Raw genomic sequence first — 26,168 nt, forward strand, 5'->3', positions numbered from 1 at the left:
GCGAAGAAAGGAGGTTACATTCACACGCCACACGAGGGTGACCTCATTTTTGATAAGATAGCTCTGATTCCCGCACTCACCGCGCATGTTTGTTCCGTGGGTAAGTCTTGTAACCTTTTCGCCCCTCGTGTGGCGTGTCAATGTAACCTCCTTACTTCGCAGCTTTGCGCTCAAACTACGAACCGTCAAAAAAGAGGCGGAGCCAAGGGCTCATTTCCACGGATTTCCGGCGAATTTATTTCGGCAATTGCAATTGCATTACGAGTGGGATTATGTGCTGTACTGAGTAACATGACCACGAGGAACCCATTTCCGCAAAGAAAACGTTAGGTTGCCTTGGAAAATTTCGGAGTTCAATTCAAGAAATTAACTTTCTGTCAGTTGAAATCAAATAAAAATGTTACCACTACGTGGCAAAAGTTATTGGCAGAAAAAAACCCCTTGACCGCATGTCTCTCCGGGGCCTACGTTTTTTACTATGAATTTCTATCATGGTTGGTGGACCACCCTGTATACGTATAAGCATTAGGGATCAACGACTGTTTTGGGTAGCATTCAGGAAGTGACATATGTTATAATAATATACAAAAGAGCCTCAGCTATACGGGGTGTCCGCCCTAACTGCAGAAATGATCGCTGACACATAGCGTTATCCAAGAAAAACTGACTGATCTCCTATGGCGTTTGTGTTATAAGCCGGTGCTGCATTGTAAGATCAGCCCGTTTGTAACACAAACGTTATAGGACAGCTGCCAGATTTTCTTTGACATCGCCATGTGTTAGAGATAATTTCTACGGTTATCGTGGACATCCTAGATATAACTGCAAGGAGTGGAACAAGCGATGGATGGAGGCGACATCGGCCGCACGATGGGGTACCTCCATGGGTAGTTCTCGTGGTTGATGACAATGCATACACCGCCAATAATCCCGGCGGTTACAGTGGTGCAGGGAGCATCCCTATGAAGACTACTGAGGGGTGCTCGCATGTTTTCTTTGGTAGAATTTTCTGTGGCAAATTCCACAGCAGGAGGGTTAGCACACCCCTCCCTCTCCTATGCTACCATCATCTCTCCCCTCCCTCTTTCACCCTCCCCTGGGTGCATCGAGCCGTCAAATCAGAGCATGTTGACCGCACCTTCCCCCTACATCACCCCCCAAGCGATGGATATGTCGTCGGCTGTGCGACTTTTGGTCTTCCAAATTCTCTCTTCTTAGTTTTTTTTTTTTTTTTTCTTCTGTTCTTTTTTGTGCAGTGCATTGCGAGAGCACACTATCTGAGCTCAACTACAGCATGCGTCCGTGTTTATGGGTCGAATGTGGAATGTCGAATGGGTCGAAAATGAGTAGAACTCTCTGTTTGCACTTGTTCTTGCCCGTGGTCTGTCATTGTTTCACAGACACTTCACTCTAACGGCGACATGGTAGCACGGCGGCGGTCAGTGACGATAACGCGCCTTTTACATAAATACCGCGCGATGAAAATCGCACCATTCCAATTCACTGCCATGAAGCGCCTTTTGCGTGCGATTAACCTGTATTCGCGCCTCCTGACTGGTAGTCAACCATATCAGTGACATATAGGCAAAGGTAGCAGGCTTGGTTGACTGCTTTATTCTTGCCGAGATTGCGCAAAAAACCCGGTGGGTAGGTTAACCACTGCGACATAAGCTACGTGCTCGGGCAGTCAACCGAAACCGGTAATTCATGGTTATGCTCCTGCCGTAACCACTACTAATCTTGTCGTTCTTATCGTGCAAAATCTTTCAAAATCTTGAACGGCCGGCCGTTGACGTCTTCGTGTCCACTGTACCAGCATTGTACCACACAAACGGAGGAGTGCTTTAACCTGCATGTTGTGCTTCATTCCCACCCGTGGCCCCTGAACCGGTTCATGAACCGAACCGTTTGGAAAAAAACGGTTCGAACCATTATAGTTGCCTTTCGGAGCTGAACCGGAACAGAACCCTTATCGTTGAACCTAAACCCGAACCGAACCGATAAGCATTTCGGTTCGACTCTCTGGTTTGAATTAACCAAAAGTACAAAATATCGGGGTTTGAATTAACGTGGGTCTACTGTACTTTCATCGCTAAATGTCAAGCAGTGTGTGACGTGGCATGTCGTCTGCCTGTATTTCTGAATTCATGTATTTTTTTCTCTGTTCCTACGAAAATTGTCACGTTGGGGTGTCACTGTACCAGATCATTTTCTTACAAGTTTGTTGTACTTTAAAAGATTTGGCGTAGCAATGGAACAGGTGCTATATTTCATTGACAGGATTGGTGGCACTCACAACTTGCCACATTGTGTTGGCTCGTAAACTGTGCATTTTGTCATTTCAGCTTTCCTGCTACTGTAATTAACACATTGCACTTGTCGACCAATGGCAGATGTATGAGCTGGTCATATGGTAGTTAGTCTTTGAACCAACAGTTGTGTATCGTCTGACCCCACATGAAATAGGTAACATGGGACAATCTTATATTATTCGATTCAGTGTTCTAGTATAGCCAAATTATCCTGGATAAAGCTTCAAACAGATGATAATTAAGGACTGGACCCCACACTCTTAGAAATGAACTTCACCACATAGCACGCTTCTAGCCAACCATCATCCCGAATGACAACGTTCTCGCCCCTGATTTGTTGAAAACGGGAGGAGGAGCCTATTTTGTGCCATTATGCACGGCACAAAATAGGCTCCTCCTCCCGTTTTCAACGAATCTAGAGCGAGAACGTTGTCATTCGGGATGATGGTTGGCTAGGAGCGTGCTATGTGGTGAAGTTCATTTTTAAGAGTGCAGGAGCTCATGCAGACATGGGCGTTCCGAGACGGGGCATAGGGGTGGGGGGGCACGCCTCCCTACCCGAAGCTCCAAGATCACTTGTGGCAATTCCACACTCTCTACTCACAGGTGGTCAAGATTTATACTCAGCCGTTGTCATAATGGTGTGGATGTGCACCCCCGATCCTTTGCATATCAGAGGTTCGATTGTCGTCATTCTATTGTCTAGTGTGTATTGGCTGCACGCTTTGCCCCTCAGCCCCGTTGGAAGCTGTCTGCTCTCCCTGGAAAAAGTCCTGGAAACGCCCATGCAGGCGGGCATGCCATAAATCATCTGATTGTGTGAAAACCTTGTGGGAACCTCGGCCCACAAACCCGGGGTGGTTCCGTATTCGACCCCGCCGTAACCCCGAAGAACACTGACACAGCAGTTGAACAAAAGAAACAAGGTTTATTGCCTTACATCACAGCTGCTGGCCGTCTGCCCGCTTCGTCGCTCCTCGCTTCTGTGACCGTCTGCCAGCGTGCCTGCCGCACGAATATCCCTCTTTTCCCGAGCGCTCGCTCTTTTATCTCTTGCGCTATCTGCGCTATCGCGCGGAAGTTGCCGGGTTATCAGCGCCCCCCACACTCTCCCCCCCCTTGAGTCAAATGTCCGGAAGTTCGGGGAGATCGAGGATTATATCCTCAGGGTCCGGTGAGAAGGATGGCCGAGCGAGAACTTGGGGGGCCAGCTGCCGAAGTAGGTTCACTGCAGCGACTATGTCCCGAAACTGCTGCTTGAATACGCTCATCGAGAGAAATGGGGGCTGGGACCTACGCCACAAAGCAGCTGAGCTTACCAGCGCTGCGGGAAGTACTCGACGCAGAATGAAGTCGTCGGTGGCTCCAACGGCAGTTTGGTAAGCACTCAAGTCGGCGAGGAAATCTTCAGCAGACTTGGAGTCGCTGTAGCCTGAAAATGTCGGTACCGGCAAGTTCAGGTGCAGCTGCGTGTCCGGGGACGGCTGGGCGGCGGGCGTGCTGCTACCAAGCTGCTGCGTCAGTAACGTATAGAGGGATGCCATCTGTCGAAGCAAGTCCTCAGCCACTGGCGCAGGCTCGTCCTCGTCACTGTCTGGTTCGTGCTTCTTCCTGGGAGGCATCTCCGGTCGAAGAACCTGCGAAGAGACGGCGGTAGAACGAAAAAAACAAACAAAAATGCACACTAACTGCAACTATGCCGTGCCCTCCGGGGAAAACGGTACGACGGGCCGAAAACACCAACGTTGGGCGCCAATTTTGTGGGAACCTCGGCCCACAAACCCGGGGTGGTTCCGTATTCGACCCCGCCGTAACCCCGAAGAACACTGACACAGCAGTTGAACAAAAGAAACAAGGTTTACTGCCTTACATCACAGCTGCTGGCCGTCTGCCCGCTTCGTCGCTCCTCGCTTCTGTGACCGTCTGCAAGCGTGCCTGCCGCACGAATATCCCTCTTTTCCCGAGCGCTCGCTCTTTTATCTCTTGCGCTATCTGCGCTATCGCGCGGAAGTTGCCGGGTTATCAGCGCCCCCACAACCTTTATCGTAGCCTGATTGCATGATCAATTTGTGTGCTCTCAGCTAAGATGTTCATAAATATTGACCTGATAAAACTACTATCTGACTACCTTGGTTGTTGCTGCCCCTGAATTAAACGGCAAAGTGGGCAGAAGCATATTTTGCATCTCTTTGTTCATTAAGCACTACTAGTATTGATTGATTGATTGATTTGTATTACTAGAGATAGAGTGTACGGGCAGAGAGTATAAGCATGGCATTCGCTGCTCTTCATTGTGAAGGGCAACAACAACATATATAAAATGTATATGTTGTTGTTGCCCTTCACAATGAAGGGCAGGCGCTCGCATAAGTACCAGAAAGAGTAATACCTGGTAAACGATTTCTGTTCAGAAGCCGAACAAAACCCACGGCGTAAAGTGGAAGGGACAGTGCTCACTATAGACAAGATCACCAAGGAGGACACAGCTGTGTACCAGTGCAACGCATCCAACCCACATGGTTATGCATTCCGCGACTTCTATCTCAATGTTCTGGCTTTGCCTCCTTCCATCACGGAGGACCCTGAACAGATGACATTGGCTGTGGTGACGTCGAGACCCACATTGCGCTGCAGGGTGTTTGGTGCCCCGAAACCCCAAGTCAAGTGTATGAAGGACAACTCTGAACTGTCAGGAGGCCGCTATAAAGTGTTTGACACTGAAGACCCGCAGACCGACAACCTCCTGGTAACAGATCAGGGAGAATACACCTGCTATGCCATCAACAAATTTGGGGATGCGTCAGCGTCAGGTGCTCTTGAAGTGAAAGGTACGCACATTTTACGTTGCTGTCGTAGGGAAATGATACAGTCTTGTCTAGCTTATCCGTAACTCAGTTATCCCGAAAACTTGTTAACCAGACTGCATGATCAGGAACAGGAACGAACTTGGTACCATTGGATTTTTATCCGTCACACTTGCGACCAGAGCATGTGTTATTTTGCCGATCTCTGGTCATGGGTGTGATGTTATCTGGTGAGTGCGCTAATATGCGGCATGATCAAGCTCAGCGACGCGCCACGTCGACCTTCACGTGAGTTCGTAGAACGTGGCTGAGCTCACGCCTTATCATATTTTGATCGTTAGTTTCGCGACCCGAAATGCCGAGCTATGATCATTACTGTACCTGCCAACCTGTCATTTAATCGTGAAATTGATTAGTTCCAAGTAGTTCCGTGCATCTGGCTCCCTCATACAGTAGCCGACCGATTTTCTGGACTTGACGGTGACCGGAAAAAAAAAAATCTCATGATCACTAAATTTAATTTTATTTCACTTCAGTGTCTTCAAGAAGTCTGTAATTGTGCCCTGCCGCATGTGGTACATGCGTGTGATGATATCCGCTTCCATCTGCGTGAGCATCACATGTTCATCGTACACATTTAACAATAGCGACAGCGTGTTTGTGATGTCAGAGGTCGACGGTTGTGGGCGGTCAGCACGATTGTCTTCAGAGTGACGGCTGTACCAGCACTTGACGCATAATTTACCGAACAGACGTGGCTATAGTGTCGAGAGCTGGTGAACAGCAAAAGCGTGCCCGCTTCGGCTTGCCATCGCACCACCAAGAGGTATGGTTCGGAAGTTTTTCAGCAGTTTCGCCTAGGATACCAATTACTAGAGCTGTGCGAATAGCAAAATTTTCATTGCGAATCGTATACGAATGTTTCAGACACACTGCAAATACATTTCGTTTTTTTTCTTTTTTTTTTCTTTTGCGAATTTAATCTAATACAGTTCTTGATGGCAGTTCGAGTACTTCGAATAGCTAATTCTTCTTACAGTATGTTCATCTGCAAGCAGCTATTGCTCATCCATGGTATTTTCTGTCAGAATATAAACAACAAAGTAAAAAAAATAGGCTCCTCGATTTCAGGCTTTGACATGTGCATTATGTTGCCGGGATGAATTATGTTGGCAGTGAGAGTCTGAAGATCCAATACATTCTGCAGCAATGCATATTCTCTAGTTTCAAAACTACGTCATCTTACAAACTATACTGGTATGAATATTTCCCGCTATTGCCGAATACAGTTGTAAACGCTGTGAGTATGTTTATTAGGAGCTGTAGTGTACATTTATTTATTTATTTATCTTACCCCAAGGGCCCTTACGGGCACTACATGGGGGGCGGGAAAAAACAGTTACAATTACAGTATAGTACATACATACAGTTGCAGTGGAAAACAGTAAATACAGTATATAAGATACAAATAAAATACAGTGAACATTTGCATGATGAGAGAAAAAAGAAAGAAAGAAAGAAAAGAGGACATAATACATAAGAGTTAGTACACCATTGAACAATACGAACACACTTAATACACTTTGCAAATAATCTAAAAGAGCAAAGCAAAAACAAACAAAAATCAGTTTAGCGGGCGTATAATGTTCAAAAATGACTGGTGGTCGTTAGTGGTGGCTATGTGTCCTGGGAGATCATTCCAAATGACTATGGTGGAACAAAAGAATGACTTCGAGAATGCGTTTGTGTTACAGTGAAGACGCGTGATTTTATTAGTATGGTCTAGACGGGGGAATATGATACCGGTAGTTACGATTGCCGATTGATCTGTGGGAATGGTATGGAAGAATCGGTGAAAGAGGGACAATTTTGAAATGGTACGACGATGTGCTAAGGTCGAGAGGTCAAGCTCAGCTTTCAGTGCAGTTACTGACTTTGTGGTGTAATAATTCTTGAATGTGAATCGTGTTGCCCTGTTTTGGATGCGTTCAAGATTATCAATGAGGGTTCTTTGAGCGAAATATTGGAATATTGCGGAGGCGTATTCCAGTTTTGGGCGAGTGAGAGTGAGATATGCTAAATGTTTTAAGTGATGAGGTGCCTCCTTCAATGTTCGACGGATAAAGCCAAGTGAACCATTAGCGTTCGAGATTATGTATGTATGTACATTAGGAAGTACAATAATATGTTGTGGACATACACAGTCACATCTACAGTGTGTTTCAACTAAAGTGATAAAAAAATTCTAACTGGCGGTGTACTCGTCAGAGGATTGTGGGACTTTCGGCAATTACCTTCTGAAAACTTTTGCCGCCATTGAGGAAGGCTTTGGACAATTTTTAATTGCGGGAAATTTATTTTTCAATTGAACGTTGAAAATTGCCACGCGAACCACAGTTTTTTTTTTACAGAAATATGAAGTCCTCCACCAATGACCGCAGACCCAACAAAAACTATGCACAGTGTCGCAACAGAAATAGCCGAAAAGAATTAGTGAAAATTACGCTTTAGCCCCGCCTGTTTGACTTTCGCAAAGAGGCGCGCGCGAAATGTGCGTCTAGAGTTTTCCGACGTAGTGCCGAAAATAGTCCTTGTTAAATATGTCACTCGTGTGCCACATGGAACGCCATCGGTATCACCGCTCGTGAGCGGGTCTCGTTCATTGTTAGTTCATTCCATTAAACGTTGTCCATCGTTTACCATACCGACCCCTTCTTATATTCTTGCACATTTTGGTGCCGAAACCCGGGACGCCGGACTTCCGCAAGAATTACTGACGAAGGTGTACTGAACTGGACTGGAAGGTTTTGGACTGAACTGGACGTCATCAGAATGGACTATTTGGAAGAGCTGGAGAGGGTACGTGCTACTTGTCGTTCAAATGTTGCGAGCAACATCAATGATATAACGACTTTACTGACTGCAACCCCACTGGATACCTCCCAGCTGAGACGGAAGCTTGCGTTTTTGGAATTGGAAGTTGCAAGATTGACTGAATTGAATGAAGCTATCCAAGCTGTCGTAAATCAAGAATTGTTGGAGAGCGAATGTGAGTCTTGCGATCGATACCTTGAATACCACATTGCTATCGTGGTACGAACCCGAGCGGCGCTAGATTCTTCAGTCAGTCATGAAGACTGCGACGTGGTGTATCGGCCACGTGTGATGGATCTTCCTAGGTTTGGGTCAAAACCGGCTGGCAGAGGACCATTCTTCCGAAATAGTTCTCGAGTGTATAGCTCGACTGTTTTAAAGGACTTCGATACTGGAAGCAAGCTTGACCTTGAAGAAAAGATTCCCTCGGTGCTTAATAGCGTTTTTGCAGTGACCTCCATTCCGAAGGAACAACGAGAGCCCGAGAATAGAGCCCAGTACAGTCCAGAGGTGGTTGGCTCCAACATTGTTGTGACGCGAGCTAACTCTGACGGCAGCAGCCCTGAAGAGTCACGTTTTGCTGCGAAGCCTGGAGAGGTTCAAGAGGCAATGAGCAACGCTGTAGTCGAGAACAAGGCGTCATGTTCGCTGAAAAATGAAGATACGCCGACGAAACATGGAGCTCGGTACGACGAAGTTCAACAGGACTTCAACCTCGACAGGACTGATGTCGTTGAAGAAAGTGGAGCAAATGTGAAAGACACGTTGACTCAACTCGCTGGAAATCTGTCCGAAGACGAAGGTGATCGGTTCATCACGGTGAACCTCTCCGAGTGGTTTACGTTGGACGCGACAAGGCGTCATGGTAATGATACGCCGATGTTCTCGGTGTCCGAAGACTTCTCCGTCAGTGAGAGAAGTTCCAGAAATGTCCAGGCGGGCTTTCCCGAGAGTCTAAAGAGTGAAGCAGCCCCCCTTGTGTCTGAAGCGGGCACACTGGAAATTCAAAATGCCGAGAAACAGAGACTGGAGGGCATGAAGCCAGAGAGCTCAAGGAATCTCGTCCAAGACGAGCACAAAACTACGACTAGCTCAGGGATGCGTTATTCGCACACCTTATTTTCAGAAAGGCCGCCAAGAAGTGGTTCAGGGATATACCTGGACAGCCTGATTGCGTCACCCCGTCAGGACGACGTTCACAGAAGCAGTAATGTCCAGTACTGCGATGCGACTGCATCGACCAAGTTTCTCCTGGATGACCAAAACGTCTTCCTGAAAGATTGCAGTCCCATCAGAACGTTAGAGAAGGACGCTTGGGTCGACGGGTTCCTGAACCAAGTCAGAATTTCAGCAGGAGAAATCATTGCGACAGTACAGTCCCATTCGGAAAGCATTCCTCCAGAACAGGACGCACGGATGTCGGCGAATGGCGAGATGATTCTCAACAATTTATCCGAAGACACCTCTACTTTAAAGGAGCAGCTGTATGGTCTCTTCGTAGACTACTGCCGCAAGGTGATACCGGAACCGTCCGATCCTGACTATCCTGGGAACACACGAGGGATCTTCATCGACGGAGTCCTGCGCGCCTGTTTTCAAAGGCGTTGACGTCTCTCCCGTCAAGTCCGAAGGACAAAGCACAGATACTCTGAAGAAAACGGGTGGTGCCTGTGGGAGCGTGAAGCGGAAGAAGAGCGATGGTTCCGAAGCCTCCGATAGGTTGTCGCCAGTTTGTTTGTGGCGGGGGTTGTGCCACATGGAACGCCATCGGTATCACCGCTCGTGAGCGGGTCTCGTTCATTGTAGTTCATTCCATTAAACGTTGTCCATCGTTTACCATACCGACCCCTTCTTATATTCTTGCACAGTCCTATTAGTGCTTGTCCGCAAGCGTTTTAGTCCGGAAAATTGAGCCTTCAGACTTGGACCTGACCGGAAAAATGGTACTAAAAATGTATCATTCCAATGGCGTATATCACGGTTCACCGTGGAAGTCCGAATAAACTGCGTCCGAAAAATCAGTGGGGTACTGTATTGAGCATGACCATGAGCATTGCAGTAAAATTGCAAATAGCGTTTCAACACAAGGATGCCACAGTTGTGCATGAAGGCATATCTAAAGTGAAATGATATGTGACACCTTTATTACAGGAAAGACACGCATCACCCTATCTCCCGAAAACCATGAGGTCGCAGCTGGCAAAAGTTCGACATTCCGCTGTGGAGCAGAGGCTGACCCTAGCCTGGAACTCAAGATAACTTGGCTCTTTAATGGGGAACCTATTGACCCGGAGTTAGATGCACGAATGCAGGTCAGCAATAACTCTCTTACAATTACACGCACCATGGAGTTGGATTCTGGGACATATACTTGCCTGGCACAAACGGAGCTGGATGAAGACCGAGCCAGTGCCACGCTGATTGTGCAAGATGTCCCAAATGCACCAAAGGTGATTCTGCCTTGCCTTGTTTTTAATTAACTTTACTAAATCTTTTTGCCTATATCAGTGTGCTGGAAGGACTTACAAATGAAAGTCAAATACAAAAGACTATGGGATATGCAAGGGAAGGTATTGATAAAGAGTATGACTATAGCCTACCTATAGTCGTGCTCACCCTAAGAACGGCATCTCCGGCGCTGAAGTAGAAATTTATAGTATGTTGGTATTACATTTAATATGAAAATAACCTTTGTCAAAAGTAAATATGACCCAAAGGAATTCTACATACAAGGTTTCAACGCTATGTTGGCATCTCGTGGTTAAATATATAGGGGGGGGGGAGAATGTACCGGCAATGCCGTGCTTAGCTAGGACGCGACTATAGTGTCCTTCCGTTTTAGGGCTACACCCGATAAGACCCGTATTGACCCCCCCCCCCCTTCTCAATTTGCTTCAACATCACTTAAACTTGACAAAGTGCGGATTCAGTCACCAGTGGGGGCACTGGAGAACTCTACGCTCTGTACATGGAGCACGGCCATTCCGCACATGGTGTTCATGTGAAATGCGAGGAGCGCTCTTTTTTTATTTTGTAATGCGAGGAGCGCTCTTATTTTGTACCCGAAAATATGATTTTCCACATAATTTTACCCTGTTTTACGGCCGCTGAAATAAAACAAGATTTTTAAAACCTCCGAAGACATGAAACCCAAAAAGACAAGAGCATAAGTGTACGCTTATGTTTCATCCTACCCTGCCCTTTAGCTATGAAATGGGTCGAACAGTTTGCACTGAGGCATGCTAACAGTGCAGTGCTTGACAAAAGTTTACTGAATCCAAACAACTTGGCGAGCACATTCATGCGATACCGAAATTACCAGTGAACGCCAGCTCGCACGTTCTGTAAACATTTGGCCAGCACTGTATAATAACATTGTGGACTGTAATACTGTCCTGCTGTGTAGTCTATAGCAAGGTACTGGAAACAGTGATTGATGTATTTACCTCGGTCTTATGGTGGCATCTATATTGAATTCGATATATTTTCGTACTACGCATAGTTGGAGAGTCGCTAGGTCACGTACTCCTTATTTACTCGTCCAGCCTGTGTTTTCCTATCTTTCCTACCTTAACCCATACAACCTTCTCCTGTGTCAGTCTAATCATCAAAACGCATATACGCATATGGCGCTCATGTTTGGGAACACACAAGAACAATGGGCTTAGCTTATCTATAGTTTGCCTGGGAGGCCATGGATGAGCACAAGGTCCATGTTCTTAAGCACCAGCACAGGACTCATAGTAAACTAAACTACTACATGTGGAACACACAGTAGCAGCGCGTCATCTGCTACAGAGCGTCTGCTCTGTAAAGGAAACTTCTCCTAGCTCACCTGGCCAAATCATTGCTGCTGCCACCCAAAGCACTGCCTCGTTTTGATTTGTTTATTTGTAGTCTTCGTCTTAATTCGCCTTTTAGAAATGTCGAAACCAAACTTAGAGGAATCCCAAAGTATAATTCATTTGACCATTTTCTCTGTCTATGTGTATACACACATGTGCCACATAAAATGTGTCCCAGCTAACTAGGAACATATTTCTTTTAGTATATTCAAATTAGATTTCCGTAATTCCTCTAATGGTGACACGTTCTACGGCGGTGGGCCCACCTTATGAGGGCATCAGAAAAATCAGAAAATTCTTTGGTCGTCGTATTAATTAATCTGCACTAATTAACTGTTCAATTACTGGAGATAGATGCTCAGTTCAAACGTAACATTGGTAGATCTTGTTCCTCTGATGTCATTGCCGTTTCCAAAATCGAAATCGGCCCAACCGTTGCTCCACAGTGCTTTGCCAAACAACCATGTGTTTTTCTTTGTTTTGTTTATTTTCGGCTCCGCAGGCGCACGCGTTTCCCTCGCCTTCTGATATTCGTAGTTAGCTGGGACACAGTGTATACAGGGTATCTCACGTAACGTGTCAATAAATTTTATTGGAAGAGAGCAATAAAAGGAAAACGACCGCTACTTTTCTGCTACTTGAGTTACAAACAGGTGCTACATCAAAAGTATCACCTGTTTGTAACTCAAGTAGCAGAAAAGTAGCGGTCGTTTTTTTTTCTTTTATTGCTCTCTTTCAATAAAATTTATTGACACGTTACAAGAGACATCCTGTATATGCATATGCACACATATGTGCATACACACTGTGAGAACCGATTATATTGCATGCCACCAGATGGCAAAACTGTGCGGCAGACGGATATGGGGCGTATCCGCGCCAGGAAATAAAGAGCGCGGCGATGTGAGATACGGGAGATTTTCCTTCGCGGGCTGGTGGGCAAGGCTGTGTGTAAAGGTACGCAATAAATCCTTGTTTGTTGTTTGAACGTTTTGCTTGCTGTGCCTTCCTCGGCGACGGAGCGGACGGAATGACGCCCCCAGGAGGAAGCGCCCAACGTGGGGCCCGAACCCACGGCCCTGAGATTAAGAGTCTCGTGCTCTACCGACTGAGCTAGCCGGGCCGGTAGCGAGGATGACACTGACGGATAGCCCGTGCCACAAGCTGCTCCTCTGTAGCAGTAGGTTCAGCTCTGCTATACAAGTCTTGCAAGGCCCGAACGAATTCTGCTAACGTCCCATCTGGATGCTGAGTACGCTTATGCAGCTCCTCCAGGATACGATATTCGTAATCCGGGGGAAGAAATTCGCGCTTAAACCCCTTCTGAAAGTCCTGAACGGACGTAAACCTCGACTGCAGCCGAAGCCAGCGAGCGGCGTCTCCTATCAACGCAGCCTGCAGGATGCGTTGTATCAGGACCTCGTCTGAGATTCCCATACCAGTCTGATAGGCTGTAAGGTCATCCAAGAAGTCTGCGACCGACTTTTTATCGGTGTACCCTGAGAAGGTAGGGACCGGTAAATTCAGTTGCAGGGGCGCTTGTGCCTGCGGCGGCGAAACCGACCCGGCATCAAGGCGTTGTGCCACCAACGAACATAACTCCGTCATGCGTGACAAGAGTTCTGTCGTTATAGCGGAGTCCAACTGCGGCACTGCAGGTACCGTAGTTGGCGTACCTTCGGACGGAGGCACTGCATGTACCTCTTTGTCCTCGGCTGATCCTTTCGGCTCCAAAGGCGCCGAGTTGTCCGAAACCAGTCTTCTCTGAACAGGACCGCTGATGAACAGGGCCTTTGCTCCGGAGGTTGTATCGGCCTGGCGGCGAATGGTGCATCGGCTCCGGGGCTCGGGCACCGAGTGGGAGCTCTAAAGCACTCAAATACAAGCAAACACACTCAAAAGAACAACGCTAGCTCAAAAAAGGAAAAAGAAATGACACCCCGGAAAAAGAACACAAACAAACCGGTGGAGTCGTGGACGAAAGAAAAGAAAAAGAAAACAACGTACAAACTAAAAATGAACAACGCGTGCTGCGTCCTCCCCGCTGTCGAACGGACGCACTGTGACCCCAAACGTTGGGCGCCAGTTGTGCCTGAGAGGAAACAGCTCAACCCATTTCGTGAAATGATCAGTAACCACAAACAAATACTGGTTACCTCTAGGGCTACGTGGAAACGGTCCCATCACATCACAAGCAACTATTTGCCAGGGCCTATTGCTCTGAATAGGCTGTAAGCGCCCAGGGGGTAAACCACCGCGAGGTTTTGCTCTCTGGTATACGGGACAAGTGCGAACATACTTAGTTACATCCTGCCTCATTCCTGGCCATGTCGCAACACGACACAACTTTTCATAAGTTTTGCTGCCACTGCTGTGACCTGCCATGGCCGACTCATGAAAGTAACGTATGAAAGACTTACGCAACTTCCGTGGCACCACGACTCTGAATGGGGATGAGCCGTCATCGTCATCCGCCTGGGGTATGTATCTGAACAGGATGCCATCCTCGCCCAGCAGATAGGAGTCGTGCCGTCCGTCAGTCGTTCCGGTGCCTGCCGAGTCCTGCTCAGCTAACCATTGAGACACCCGCTGACAAAGGCCGTCCGCTCTCTGAGCGTCTAGGAGCTGCTGTCTGCTCACGACCGTGCCCCAAGACGAAGATACGTCTCGTGCCACTTGTGCTGCTGCCAAGAGTTGAGAAGGCGCTTCGGTGCCTTCCTCTCTCCCCTCCGGTAGAGGCGCACGGGAAAGCGCGTCTGCTACCACGTTCATCGAGCCCCGCCTGTACTCCACGTTGAAGGAGCAGCCTTGTAGCGTCAGGGCCCACCTGGCAAGACGTCCAGATGGGTTGCGGAGCCGCTGCAGCCAAGAAAGTGCCTGGTGGTCAGTCTGGACGGTGAAAGTGGTGCCGTCCAGGTACAGATCAAACTTCCTGAGAGCGAAGATGATCGCCAAGCATTCCTTTTCCGTGATGGAGTAATTCCGTTCTGCCGGATTCAGCGTGCGACTTGCAAAAGCCACTGGACAGAGAATAGCGTCATGCTCCTGCAGGAGAACTGCGCCAACCCCATAATCGCTAGCATCTGTTTGCACTACAAACCGTTTGTTCAGGTCAGGCAAATATTACCTGGCCGTATTAGCGATTGCGTGAGAAAGAGCTCGAAATGATCGTTCGTGCTCCTCTCCCCACTGCCAGGGTGTATCGTTGCGCAACAACCGGTTAAGCGGCTGCGCTAGCTCAGCGCAATTAGGAATGAATTGTCTGTAGAAACCAACCAACCATACCCAAGAAACGCTGCAAGGCTTTTACGTTACCGGGAACCGGATACTCCATGATCGCCTTTAGCTTGTCATCGCTAGGACTGATGGTTCCTCTGTCGACCATGAAGCCGAGGAAGCTGATCCTAGGCGATGCCAGCTGCACCTTGCGGGGGTTGATGGTTAGCCCCGCCTGTTTCATCCTTGCAAGGACGATTGACAGGTGTTCCAAGTGTTCCTGAAAGTTTCTGGAAAACACTACGACGTCATCCATGTACGCCATCGCGAAGTTATACTCGCATCTCCCAATACGGTATCCATTAGCCGTTGGAAACTGGCGGGAGAGTTAGACCGAAAGGCATCCGTACAAACTCAAACAAACCCCTATGACAGGTAAAGGCTGTTTTCGGGACATCCTCCGGGGCAACTTGGAATTGCAAAAACCCTCTACTACAATCAAGCGTTGAAAGCACTGTAGCGTTGCCCAGGGACTACATAATAGACTCGATGGACGGAAAGGGGTAAGAGTCCCTTACAGTTACCGCGTTAAGTCGACGGTATCGGTGCATAGCCTAGCCGTACCATTACGTTTCGGAGCCAGAACGACAGGAAACGCCCAAGGGCTCTGGGACCTTTGAACTGCACCGGTTTGGAGCATTTCATCAAGAGCAGCGTCTAACAAAGCACGCTTATGCACACTCAATGGTCTCGGATTACAACGCCAGGGCCTAGCGTTACCCTTGAGTCTGCTATGCTGTAACACAGACGACTTACCGGGTTTTTCCGTGAAGACACCGTCAAACTGCCGCAGTACTTGTTCAAGCTGACGGCGCTCCTCCTCGGGACCATGGAATAACCCCAAGACAGTCGGGAGCGGGGACGGTTCGACGGACTTTGCTGCAGCTTGCTTAGCTGAACTGCTGTCCTGTGGCACGGGGAAAGGAAAAGATCCTGACAATCCGTGGTAAACGTATCCTCCATTGGGCAGGTCCAGCACAAATTTCCTGCCCCGGATAACGGGCACTGCCAGGCCAGGAAGGTGGACGAAGCGCTGCTTTAAGTTCGCTGTTTTAACTGAAATATTGTTGCTTGCCTTGACTGAAGCAGCTTGAAGAACGGAATCTGCGTCTGTTGGGAATGAATTGAACGCAAAACGTACATGTTTGCAGGTTGGCTGCCTCTTGATCAGGAGACAGCATTTTTTTAAGGTACGCATTGATAAGAAAGAGTGTATTTCTCATCACATTGTATTGTAACCAAGTGGGTGGGTGGCTTAAGTGGGTGTAAGCTTTACCACCTTCTCTATAGGCGTTGCACCAGGGATGACGGTGACCTGGGGTCGGATTCACAAACGCGATCGTAAGTTACGCTAAGATGCGCTAAGACGTCGTAGCCTGCGACGCGGGTACGACGGCGTCGTAAGCGCGATTCACAAAGCTATCGTAGTGGAGAGGGTACCCCCTTTGACGAGGAAGTAGAAGTTGCTCGCTTCCTGTCACGTGCACCTCGGAGAGAAACAGCCAAAGGGTGCGAGACTATGTTTTCGCTATGGTAACGATGACGAAAATTTGTAATAGCACCAATAGGAGTCGTCCCATTAGAAGAAGACGAGCCATAATGGATGCCATGCAGTCACAGGCGAAACGCGTTCGATGACACAGCAAATATATTCCCAGTATGTTCGTCTCGGGGAGGGTGTGGGTGAGGGTGTTTTGTAAGCGGTGTGTGGCACTCAGTTTTGTAGCTTTTATGGCTTCTTTTGCCTTTCTTGCAGACAATTTGGAGGGGTGTTGGGGGTGTCTTAGCAGGGTGTAGGGGATGCTTGAAAAATCCCCGCGACCCAATTTTACGGAGCACAAAGTTGAAGCATTTGTTGAACGTTACCAAGCAAAAAAGTGCCTTAATGTCACTTCGGGGATGGTCACGAAGGTTCTGTGGCAAAGTGCAATGTGTTGGCGCGTATTACGGAGTCTTTGTTTGCCGTCTCCAAATCCACCGCTGCCAATTAACGCCGCCATCTTTCTTCGTAAGACTGCTCGGGAGCTCTCGCAGGATTCCGCCGTAAGCTGCGAATATTTTGCGACGCGCGCCCTTCGTGAATCTACGCTTCGTCGTAACTTTCCCGTACGACTGAGTTACGACAGATTCCGTCGCACGAGCTCTTTGTGAATCCGACCCCTGTGCTGTAGTGTCTCCACCGTAATCAATTTCATGGCCATCGTTACCCCTTGATGGCCTGGTTTGTACGTATATGCAGTGACAATTAGAGATTTGTGAGTAAGGATCAATACGTCTGCCTCCTGCTGTTATGCCTATTGATATCAATGATTCGCCTACACACTCGTTGGCAGCAATCTCAATTAGACGCTGCTGCACCCACAATTTATGTTGCAGAGCGACAAGTCGCGAACACGTTGCAGATATCTTGCTATAGTAAGAAGAAATCACTGCAATGTTGAAGACAGGCACTGGCTTGCTGTGGGACCGTGTATCGTTAAGTATTATTCCCTTGTCACAAACCAATGGGCTGTGAGCACCATACCAACTCCAAACAGACGCTTATGCGTGCAGGCCTTTACTTCTCCAATACTAGAAAGAAGATGGCATTGGCAGTAAGTAATGGTCTTCAAAATCTCTTTCCAACACACGAAACGTGGCGTTAAGTGACAGCGAAAGGGACGCTTGTGTCGTTGCTAGGACACTGAAGACTTGATGCATACGACGCCCTTTCCGACATGACATATTCGAAAGCTGGGCCTTGTGTGATGACGTAATTGTGACAACTTTTAAAAAACTGAAGAAAATTTCACTGATTTTGCCGAACGAGGTAATAATTTTTGCGTGGAATCTCTGACCTGCGTTCTTTCATTTGACGACACAAACTAAGTATCGGTTTCGTGACTGTGTAGTGGCACTTTAATGCTGTGATAGCTTTTTGCAGAACTGTAACAAGACTTTTCCAAGTTCACTGCTGTTCCGTATGCAGAGATATATGGGGGCTCCACATATTGGAACAGGCTCCTCTTTCACCGGTGGTGACAAAAGACACACTTGTGTTTGACTCGCTCCATATAACAGTCGCTGGCCTTGTTAACACCTAATTGTCCCATGTTATGTACAGATGACTTGTCCAGCCTACCACGTCATGACCGAAGCAACAAGACCTAATCACTGAAGCAGGGATGACAGAACTTTGTAGAAAGGAGTTCCAGAAAGGTCCGCTATGAATCTGGCCAGATCCAGGCTCGTCCGAGGCCAGGAACCAGCCCAGTAATCCAGCCTGGGAAATCGGGTGGAATATTTGCTGGGGATGATGGCGTAGTTTACTTTTGTGCTCAACTTTGCAGCCAAATTTACAAGATAAACCTGCTTACTGCCAATGCCATCTTTCCAGTAATGGAGAAGTAAGGGCCTGCAGGCATAAGGGTCTGTTCGGATTTAGTATGGTGCTCAGAGCCCATTGGTTTGTGACAAGTGAATAATACTTAATGATACACGGTCCCAGAGCAAGCCAGTGCCTGTCTTCAACATTGCAGTAATTTCTTCTTACTATAGCAAGCTATCTGCAACGTGTTCGCGACTTGTCGCTCTGCAACATAAATTGTGGGTGCAGCAGCGTCTAATTGAGATTGCTGCCAACGAGTGTGTAGGTGAATCATTGATATCAATAGGCATAACAGCAGGAGGCAGATCTATTGATCCTTGCTCACAAATCTGTAACTGTCACTGCATATACCTACAAACCAGGACATCAAGGGGTAATGATGGCCACGAAATTGATTACGGTGGAGACACTACAGCGCAGGTCACCGTCATCCCTGGTGCACCGCCTATAGAGAAGGTGGTAAAGCTTACACCCACTTAAGCCAGTCATCCACTTGGTTACTATGCAATGTGATGAGAAATACACTCTTTCTTATCAATGCGTATATTTAAAAAAACGGTCTCCTGATCAAGAGGCAGCCAACTTGCAAACAGGTACGTTTTGTGTTCAATCCATTCCCAACAGACGCCGATTCCGTTCTTCAAGCTGCTTCAGTCAAGGCAAGCAACAATATTTCAGTTAAAACAGCGAACGTTTATGCCAGCAAAGCTATTGCGAGCGCGCGAAAGGCGGCAAGCACCTCGACATGCCTTTACTTTTCTCTTTACATCTTAGCTGTTAGCGACCTCAGAACGGAGAATATTCAAACCCCTCAAGGACAAGGAAGAAGATCCTCAGTTCCTCGCGCAGGCCACAAATGATTGCAATTGTGGGTATTACCGCAGCAGGTTTCCCTTGCGTTAAGTCATGTTAAAGGGGCCGTAAACAGGCCACCAAACATTTGTGAAATAATGATACCTCATGAAGGAACGCAGATCATAATACCCAAATATACATTTCATTCGGCTCGTGCCAGCTCATTGACCCATATAACTGCTTTCAAAGATGAGTAACCAGCGAGCCTCTCTCCACCACGCATACGTCACATGGCTACGTAGCGTTTTGCTGTCCAATAGGGGGGGGCCGAGCTGCCCACATGACGTGTCAAATTACCAGCCAATAAACATACTTCGTTATCAGCTGTGAGCCGGAGCGCTCAGTTTGTTTGTGTGAAACGACGCGTTGTGCTCCGTGGTTCCGAAATTCAACGTCATGACATCTTCAACATCTCCAGCTGGTGCAAACGTCAACAGTTGGGCTGCCATCACATGATGCGATTCGAACCCGGGTTCCTCCCAGTCGACGTGACATGGCCAGCACGCTATCCACTGTTCCACGCGAGCTGGTGACACGATGCCATGCCGCATGGCTCAAACCAGGCAGCCCAGTTGTTGGAACCATTCGAAGATGACGAAGATGTCGCGCACCTACCTAAGATTCCGGAACTGTAGTCCCGGATATTCATTCGCGCTCGTGATGTGCGGCGTGCCACTGCCTAGAAAACGTAGTGTGCGTATGATACCTAAATTAAACACATTTCTTTTTCAGTTTGAGGCTGTAACTGCTTAGGTTTTGCACAGAAGAGGATTCACGTTCATCTAGTCCAATTCCACATTTGAAGTAAAATCATACGTGGAACACTCGATCGTAATTGGTGACGAAAGCGCTACATCAAAAAGGGGGGGAGGTAAAGTTAGAGCGCCGGGCGGAGCTAAAATGCGAAAGAGTGCAGTGAATATTTCATCGGTATGCAAGCACCTTTTGTTTTTGAGCGTTAGTAATTGCAAGGAGTTTTCACTGCATAAGTTTCAATAATATAACACAAACAAATGTGCACCTTTTGTGCCTGTTTACGGCCCCTTTAAGAGGTGGATGCTTTGCCATAAAATTTTGTGATTTCTCGAAGCTAGCTTTTGTTCATGAACTCTGTTGTGTACCCATATTAATACCAGATGCTGATGATATTCTGAGAGTTATCGAGGTTCTTTGATAATGGATCTTCACCGACGGCGACGAAAGTAAACAAAGGCTCGCTGCGCTGTACACGACGACATGTAAGTTCCTCACTGCTGTGTATCCATGCACTACCGATTCGGCACGTAAAACCATATGGGTGTCTGTGTACTGCTGCTAGCTATACACACTCCACAGGACCAAGCGTATTTAATTTCGTCTTGATTGGGCTCGCGAATGACATTCACCAGTGGGAGAGCTTGCTTATCTCAATGCGCCACATCACATCATTCATTTCATCGACGTCTTCTTTCTGTCGCACACCAATGTCTGTCGACACCGCTTTGAAACACCGTTCCTTCAGTTTTCAACATCTCAGCGCACAACCGCTGCGTACTCTTCATTGGAGAACGAGCACCACCGCGCCAAACAGATACGCACTGCGCTGCCTTCCCAAGCAAGCAAGCAAGCATGCTAGCATAGCGTACAAGGCGGCCGGCGGTGCCCGCACAGCGGCACAGGCCCTCCTCACTCTCCACCAATCAGCTGCGTCCTTTTCCTCCCTGTGCTCTGCTCTTTAGCAGATTTAAATACGCGCCCGGGCGACATCTTGGCCATCAGAGAGTGGCATGTGGTACCTATGCGGTCCGGCATTAACCTGGACAGAAACGCTACTGAATCGCTGCGCACGTGCCTTCACTCGCTGGACGTGAGCGACAGCTACGAAGATATCCAGTGCACGTGGAAGTGTCAACTAACGGAGGACGAAATTTTTCTTAGCCGCTGTCCCGGAGACGTCTGCATGATCCGTCACTTCCGCGGAACCACGCCCAGCATCAAAGGAATCAATCTCTCCAAGACTGCCATGCTTTTCCTCAAACATCTACTCAATAAACGCTGAAATGTACTTTTTTTCCTGTCTATCTGAGATAAAGCCGCAGCGGAGTCGCTGCCGAGTGCGCGGTGGGCATCTGGTTGGTGGGCCAATGAGGGTCGACCAATCAGATGGCTTATAAGTAGGGTTTGTGGTTTTCGGCATTTATTTTCAACCCTGTTCGGGGGGTGTTTATCGGCATTTATATTGGGGACTATAAATCGGATTTTTTCGGCATCTATATTCCGCCCAAAAAATAAATGCCCGAATACGGGCATCTATTTATTTCGCATGAAGGAGCGGGCGAAGTATTTTGCGGGCGAAGTAACAACGAACCGAAAAGAAGTGAATTGATTCATGGTTTCATTAACAATGTCTTTTATTCCCTGTGCCAAACCAGCAAACAATGAGACTACCTCTTGTTGTAATAGATGCAAGCGTACATCATCATGGCTCGCATCTGTCATAGCGGCTCGCTCCTTGCGATTAATAACACGCAGTTTAGAGAACGCGCGCTCAACGTTAGCGCTAGAAACAGGAATAGCCAGTATGCTTAAGGCGCACTGCGATAACAAAGGCCATGTGCTGGAATGGGTCGTCCAAAACTGAATAGGAGATATATCTACCTGAGGGGCAGGGCATGCAGCATATTCGAAAAACTCGCGCTTTATATCATCCATTCGAGATTCATCAACAGATGAGGTAATCCTCCTATAAGCGCTTACGCACAACGAAACAAGGGCACATCCCGAAGATAATGCCACGCTCGAGAAATAGTCGACAAAGGAAGATTCCAAGGGGATTTCCCTTTGCGGTTCCAGGAATGGCAGCTGTCAGGACACGAGAAATTCGTATTTTTTCGGAATATTCCGAATCTGAAAAAAATCATTCGGGGGTGTTTTCCGGCATTTTTCGGAAAATGCCGAAAACCACGAATCCGACTTATAAGTGTAGACGCAGCCAATCTGTGATCTGTCAGGTGGCCACGGCCTTAGCATGCACCAATCATCGTGAGGTGGGTGGAGCCACCATTAGCATAAAGGCGCAGAGCTAAGCCAGCCAATCACCGATCAGTGGGTTTGGAATGGTCCAATCAGGGGCCCACACATTAGCATAAAGACCCATGTAGCCAAGCCAGTCATTAGCATAAGGGGCGGAGTCGACCAATCAGTGGGCTTAGCGTGGACCAATCATCATGAAGTGGGCAGAGCCAAGCCAGTTCATTAGCATAATGGGTGGAGCTACGATTGACCAATCAGCGATCAGTTTACTTAGCATGAGCCAATCAATGTGAAGTAAGCGGAGCCAAGCCAGCTCATTAGCATAGAGGGTGGAGCTATTATTGACCACTCAGTGATCACTAGGCTTAGCATACGCCAACCAACGTGAAGTGGGCGGAGCTAATGGCGACCAATCAGGCGGCTTAGAACTGGATTGTGTTGGCTTAGAACTGGATTTTGGCTTAGAATTGGATTGGAATTGTATTAGAAAGAAGAGGGCAAGGAGGATTAGAAAAAGGATGTTCTTATCCGGTACCGCGCTATACTACTATCGTCATCTTCATCCTGCTCTGCGAACCAACGGGAACCGGAAATGGCAAAACCGAAACCACCCGCCGAAACCGTCGCACAGTCCCTATACTTATTTTGTTGGTGGTGGACAGACCTTCTAAGTTGCTAAAAAATGTGCCAATTGCTAGAGCAATTAATTATGCACGTAAATGAAATTGCATTGGCCTGTTCTAAAATCGATATTTTAAAAAAACAGTGCAAGGCGACAACAAAAAGGCCAAAAACGAGATGCCACATGCACCGACTACCAATCAAAGACTTTTATTTTTGATACGTCTACGCTTATAAACACAAAATATCCCTCCTCTCCTTCTCCTGTCGAACGTTCCGGAACTACGGTGGTGCTTAGGTCACCAGAAAGTTCGTCACATTATCGGAAAAACACACAGAAGGGTTGCTGATGCGTACATTTTGAACCTGCTACTGCGCTTTTGGGGATTTTTATCAATTTTAGAATGGACCGCCAACCTGCCCGAATTTTAACTTTATTTCAGTATTGGCCTGTCTTCTATAGCTTATTTAGTTCTTTCTCCTTGAAAATTATACATTTTCTTAATTGTAGTCGAATGACAAACTCTATCAACTGTGTCATGGCGTCTGATGCATTGTTTATGTTGCTATCTCTACACTCTCGGTTTTAACTTTTAACACTTAAGTGATTGTTCATTTGCTAATTAGCACCTTTTGGAACCATTGTGTAACTGGCTCTTATCAGTTAACTGCTACGCAGGTTGTGGATGTCCAGTGCGAGTCATTCACTGCCCTTGTGGAATGGTGGCCAACTGGAGATCGTCGTGCCCCCATCCTCTCTTATTCCATACAGTACAACACTTCCTTTACACCCGACATTTGGGAGGATGCCTTTGCCAACATTCCTGCTCCAGACACTAAGTTCAAGGTGTCTATGAGTCCATGGGCCAACTATACATTCCGCGTTGTGGCACGCAACAAGATTGGACCCTCACCACCGTCCCCACCCTTTGGCTACTGCAAGACACCCGAGGATGTGCCCCACAAGAACCCTGATCGAGTGAGCGGACGGGGAGATCGGTCGGACAACCTTGTTATAAGCTGGGAACCGATGTCGCCCATCGAACACAACGCACCTGGTTTCTTCTATAAGGTATTGTGGAAACGGGACGATCTGCCCGATGCTTCCTGGAACTCCCGTATCATTGAAGACTGGCGTCAGCACTCACACGTGGTTTACGATCAGCCACCTTGCAAACCTTACCGTATCAAAGTGGAAGCTCATAATCACCGAGGCCAGGCACATACTGCAGCGTCCGAGGTGCTTGGTCACTCTGGGGAAGACGAAGAAGGGTGCCAGTAATTTAGTGCTGCATTACAAATGTAGAGTATGTCTCGAAAATTACTTCCTTTTACATTAAATTCTGGCATTGTCCTCCTTCATGATGAATGCACAGAGGAGTATGTTGTACCATGGTCCTCGCTGTTTGTTGGACCATTGTGTTAGACCTTCAGATAACGGTACAGAAAAAAAATCTGGCAAAGTCAAACCCAGTGATTCCAATAAACGCAAATTCTTGGAAATCATCCGGCTGCACAAAAACTTGACTCGTGGACCCATTTTATGTATGTCAATTGGCACACTGTCCTGTGGAGAGCACCTTTCATGCAGGTCAGTATCATTCAGTTCCTCAATGAACTCCGTCAATAAAAATATGCTTTGATAATTCTGCGATCCTCACAGTCTCATAGAAGAAAATTGGACTCTCCGCAGATTTTGAAATGCTTGATAATGAAAGTCCTACTTCTCCCATGCAGTTTGAAAGCATAGCTTGGCATTGCTATGTATTTACGGACAAACATAAATATGGTAAAATATAAGCTTTATGTGAACCATCCTGCGTAACAATCATGGCAGACGGTGAAAATGTGCAGTGGTTGGAGCACAGCGTGCTATGCGGTGAAGTTCTGTTTTTCGAGTGATAGGAACACCGTAGAGTGTGTTTGACACCCCTATCGTTCCCCCCCCCCCTATCGGCTGGCAACTTCCATGTATACACTCTAAAAACAGAGCTTCACCGCATAGCACGCTGCGCGCCAACCATTGCCACGAATGATAGTGTTATTGCTGGTTATTCGAAGACAGAGGGGGGGCGTCCGCCTTTTTGTTGCAATTTTCATCCAAATTGCCACAAAAACGCGTACGCCCCGCTCTGTTTTCGAATCAGAAGCGATAACCCTATCATTCGTGGCAATGGTTGGCGCACAGCGTGCTATGCGGTGAAGTTCTGTTTTTAGAGTGTACTCTTATCACATCGCATCTCTCTCATACTCTCATAATACACTCTAAATACAGAACTTCACCGCATAGCATTCTGTGCGCCAACCGTTGCCACGAATGATAGGGTTATCGCTTCCTATTCGTAGAGAGGGGGGGGGGGCGTGCGCCTTTTCGTGCCAATTTGGATTTATGATGATTGACACAAAAAGGAGTACGCTCCCACTCTCTTCGAATCAGAAGCGATAACACTATCATTCGTGGCAGTGGTTGGCGCACAGCGTGCTATGCGGTGAAGTTCTGTTTTTCGAGTGATAGGAACACCGTAGAGTGTGTTTGACACCCCTATCGGCTGGCAACTTCCATGTATACACTCTAAAAACAGAGCTTCACCGCATAGCACGCTGCGCGCCAACCATTTCCACGAATGATAGTGTTATTGCTGGTTATTCGAAGACAGAGGGGGGCGTACGCCTTTTTGTTGCAATTTTCGTCCAAATTGCCACAAAAAGGCGTACGCCCCGCTCTGTTTTCGAATCAGAAGCGATAACCCTATCATTCGTGGCAATGGTTGGCGCACAGCGTGCTATGCGGTGAAGTTCTGTTTTTAGAGTGTACTCTTATCACATCGCAGCTCTCTCATACTCTCATAATACACTCTAAATACAGAACTTCACCGCATAGCATTCTGTGCGCCAACCATTGCCACGAATGATAGAGTTATCGCTTCCTATTCGTAGAGAGAGGGGAGGGGGCGTGCGCCTTTTCGTGCCAATTTGGATGTATGATGATTGACACAAAAAGGAGTACGCTCCCACTATCTTCGAATCAGAAGCGATAACACTATCATTCGTGGCAGTGGTTGGCGCACAGCGTGCTATGCGGTGAAGGTCTGTTGTTAGAATGTACCTAGAAGCTAAGAAGGCGGCGAAGAGGGGCATCTCAACAACTGAGCCACTGTGATTGATACGGTAGCCCTATCACTCTAGAAAATGAAATTCACCG

General features: G+C 47.5%; 1 protein-coding gene across 1 annotated transcript in view; it reads left to right on the top strand.

Annotated features, from left to right (window-relative positions):
* Window positions 1–24,615, top strand: part of LOC135396471 (neuroglian-like) — a 136,614-nt gene extending 111,999 nt beyond the window's left edge. The window contains exons 7-9 of the mRNA XM_064627458.1: window positions 4,724–5,140; window positions 10,142–10,440; window positions 23,646–24,615. Of these exons, the coding sequence (XP_064483528.1) occupies window positions 4,724–5,140; window positions 10,142–10,440; window positions 23,646–24,248 (1,319 nt within the window). The 3' untranslated portion in view covers window positions 24,249–24,615. The remainder of the gene's footprint in view (window positions 1–4,723; window positions 5,141–10,141; window positions 10,441–23,645) is intronic.
* The last annotated feature ends 1,553 nt before the right edge of the window (window positions 24,616–26,168 follow it).

This window comes from Ornithodoros turicata, chromosome 6 (genome assembly GCF_037126465.1).
Source record: "Ornithodoros turicata isolate Travis chromosome 6, ASM3712646v1, whole genome shotgun sequence".
NCBI lineage: Eukaryota > Metazoa > Arthropoda > Arachnida > Ixodida > Argasidae > Ornithodoros > Ornithodoros turicata.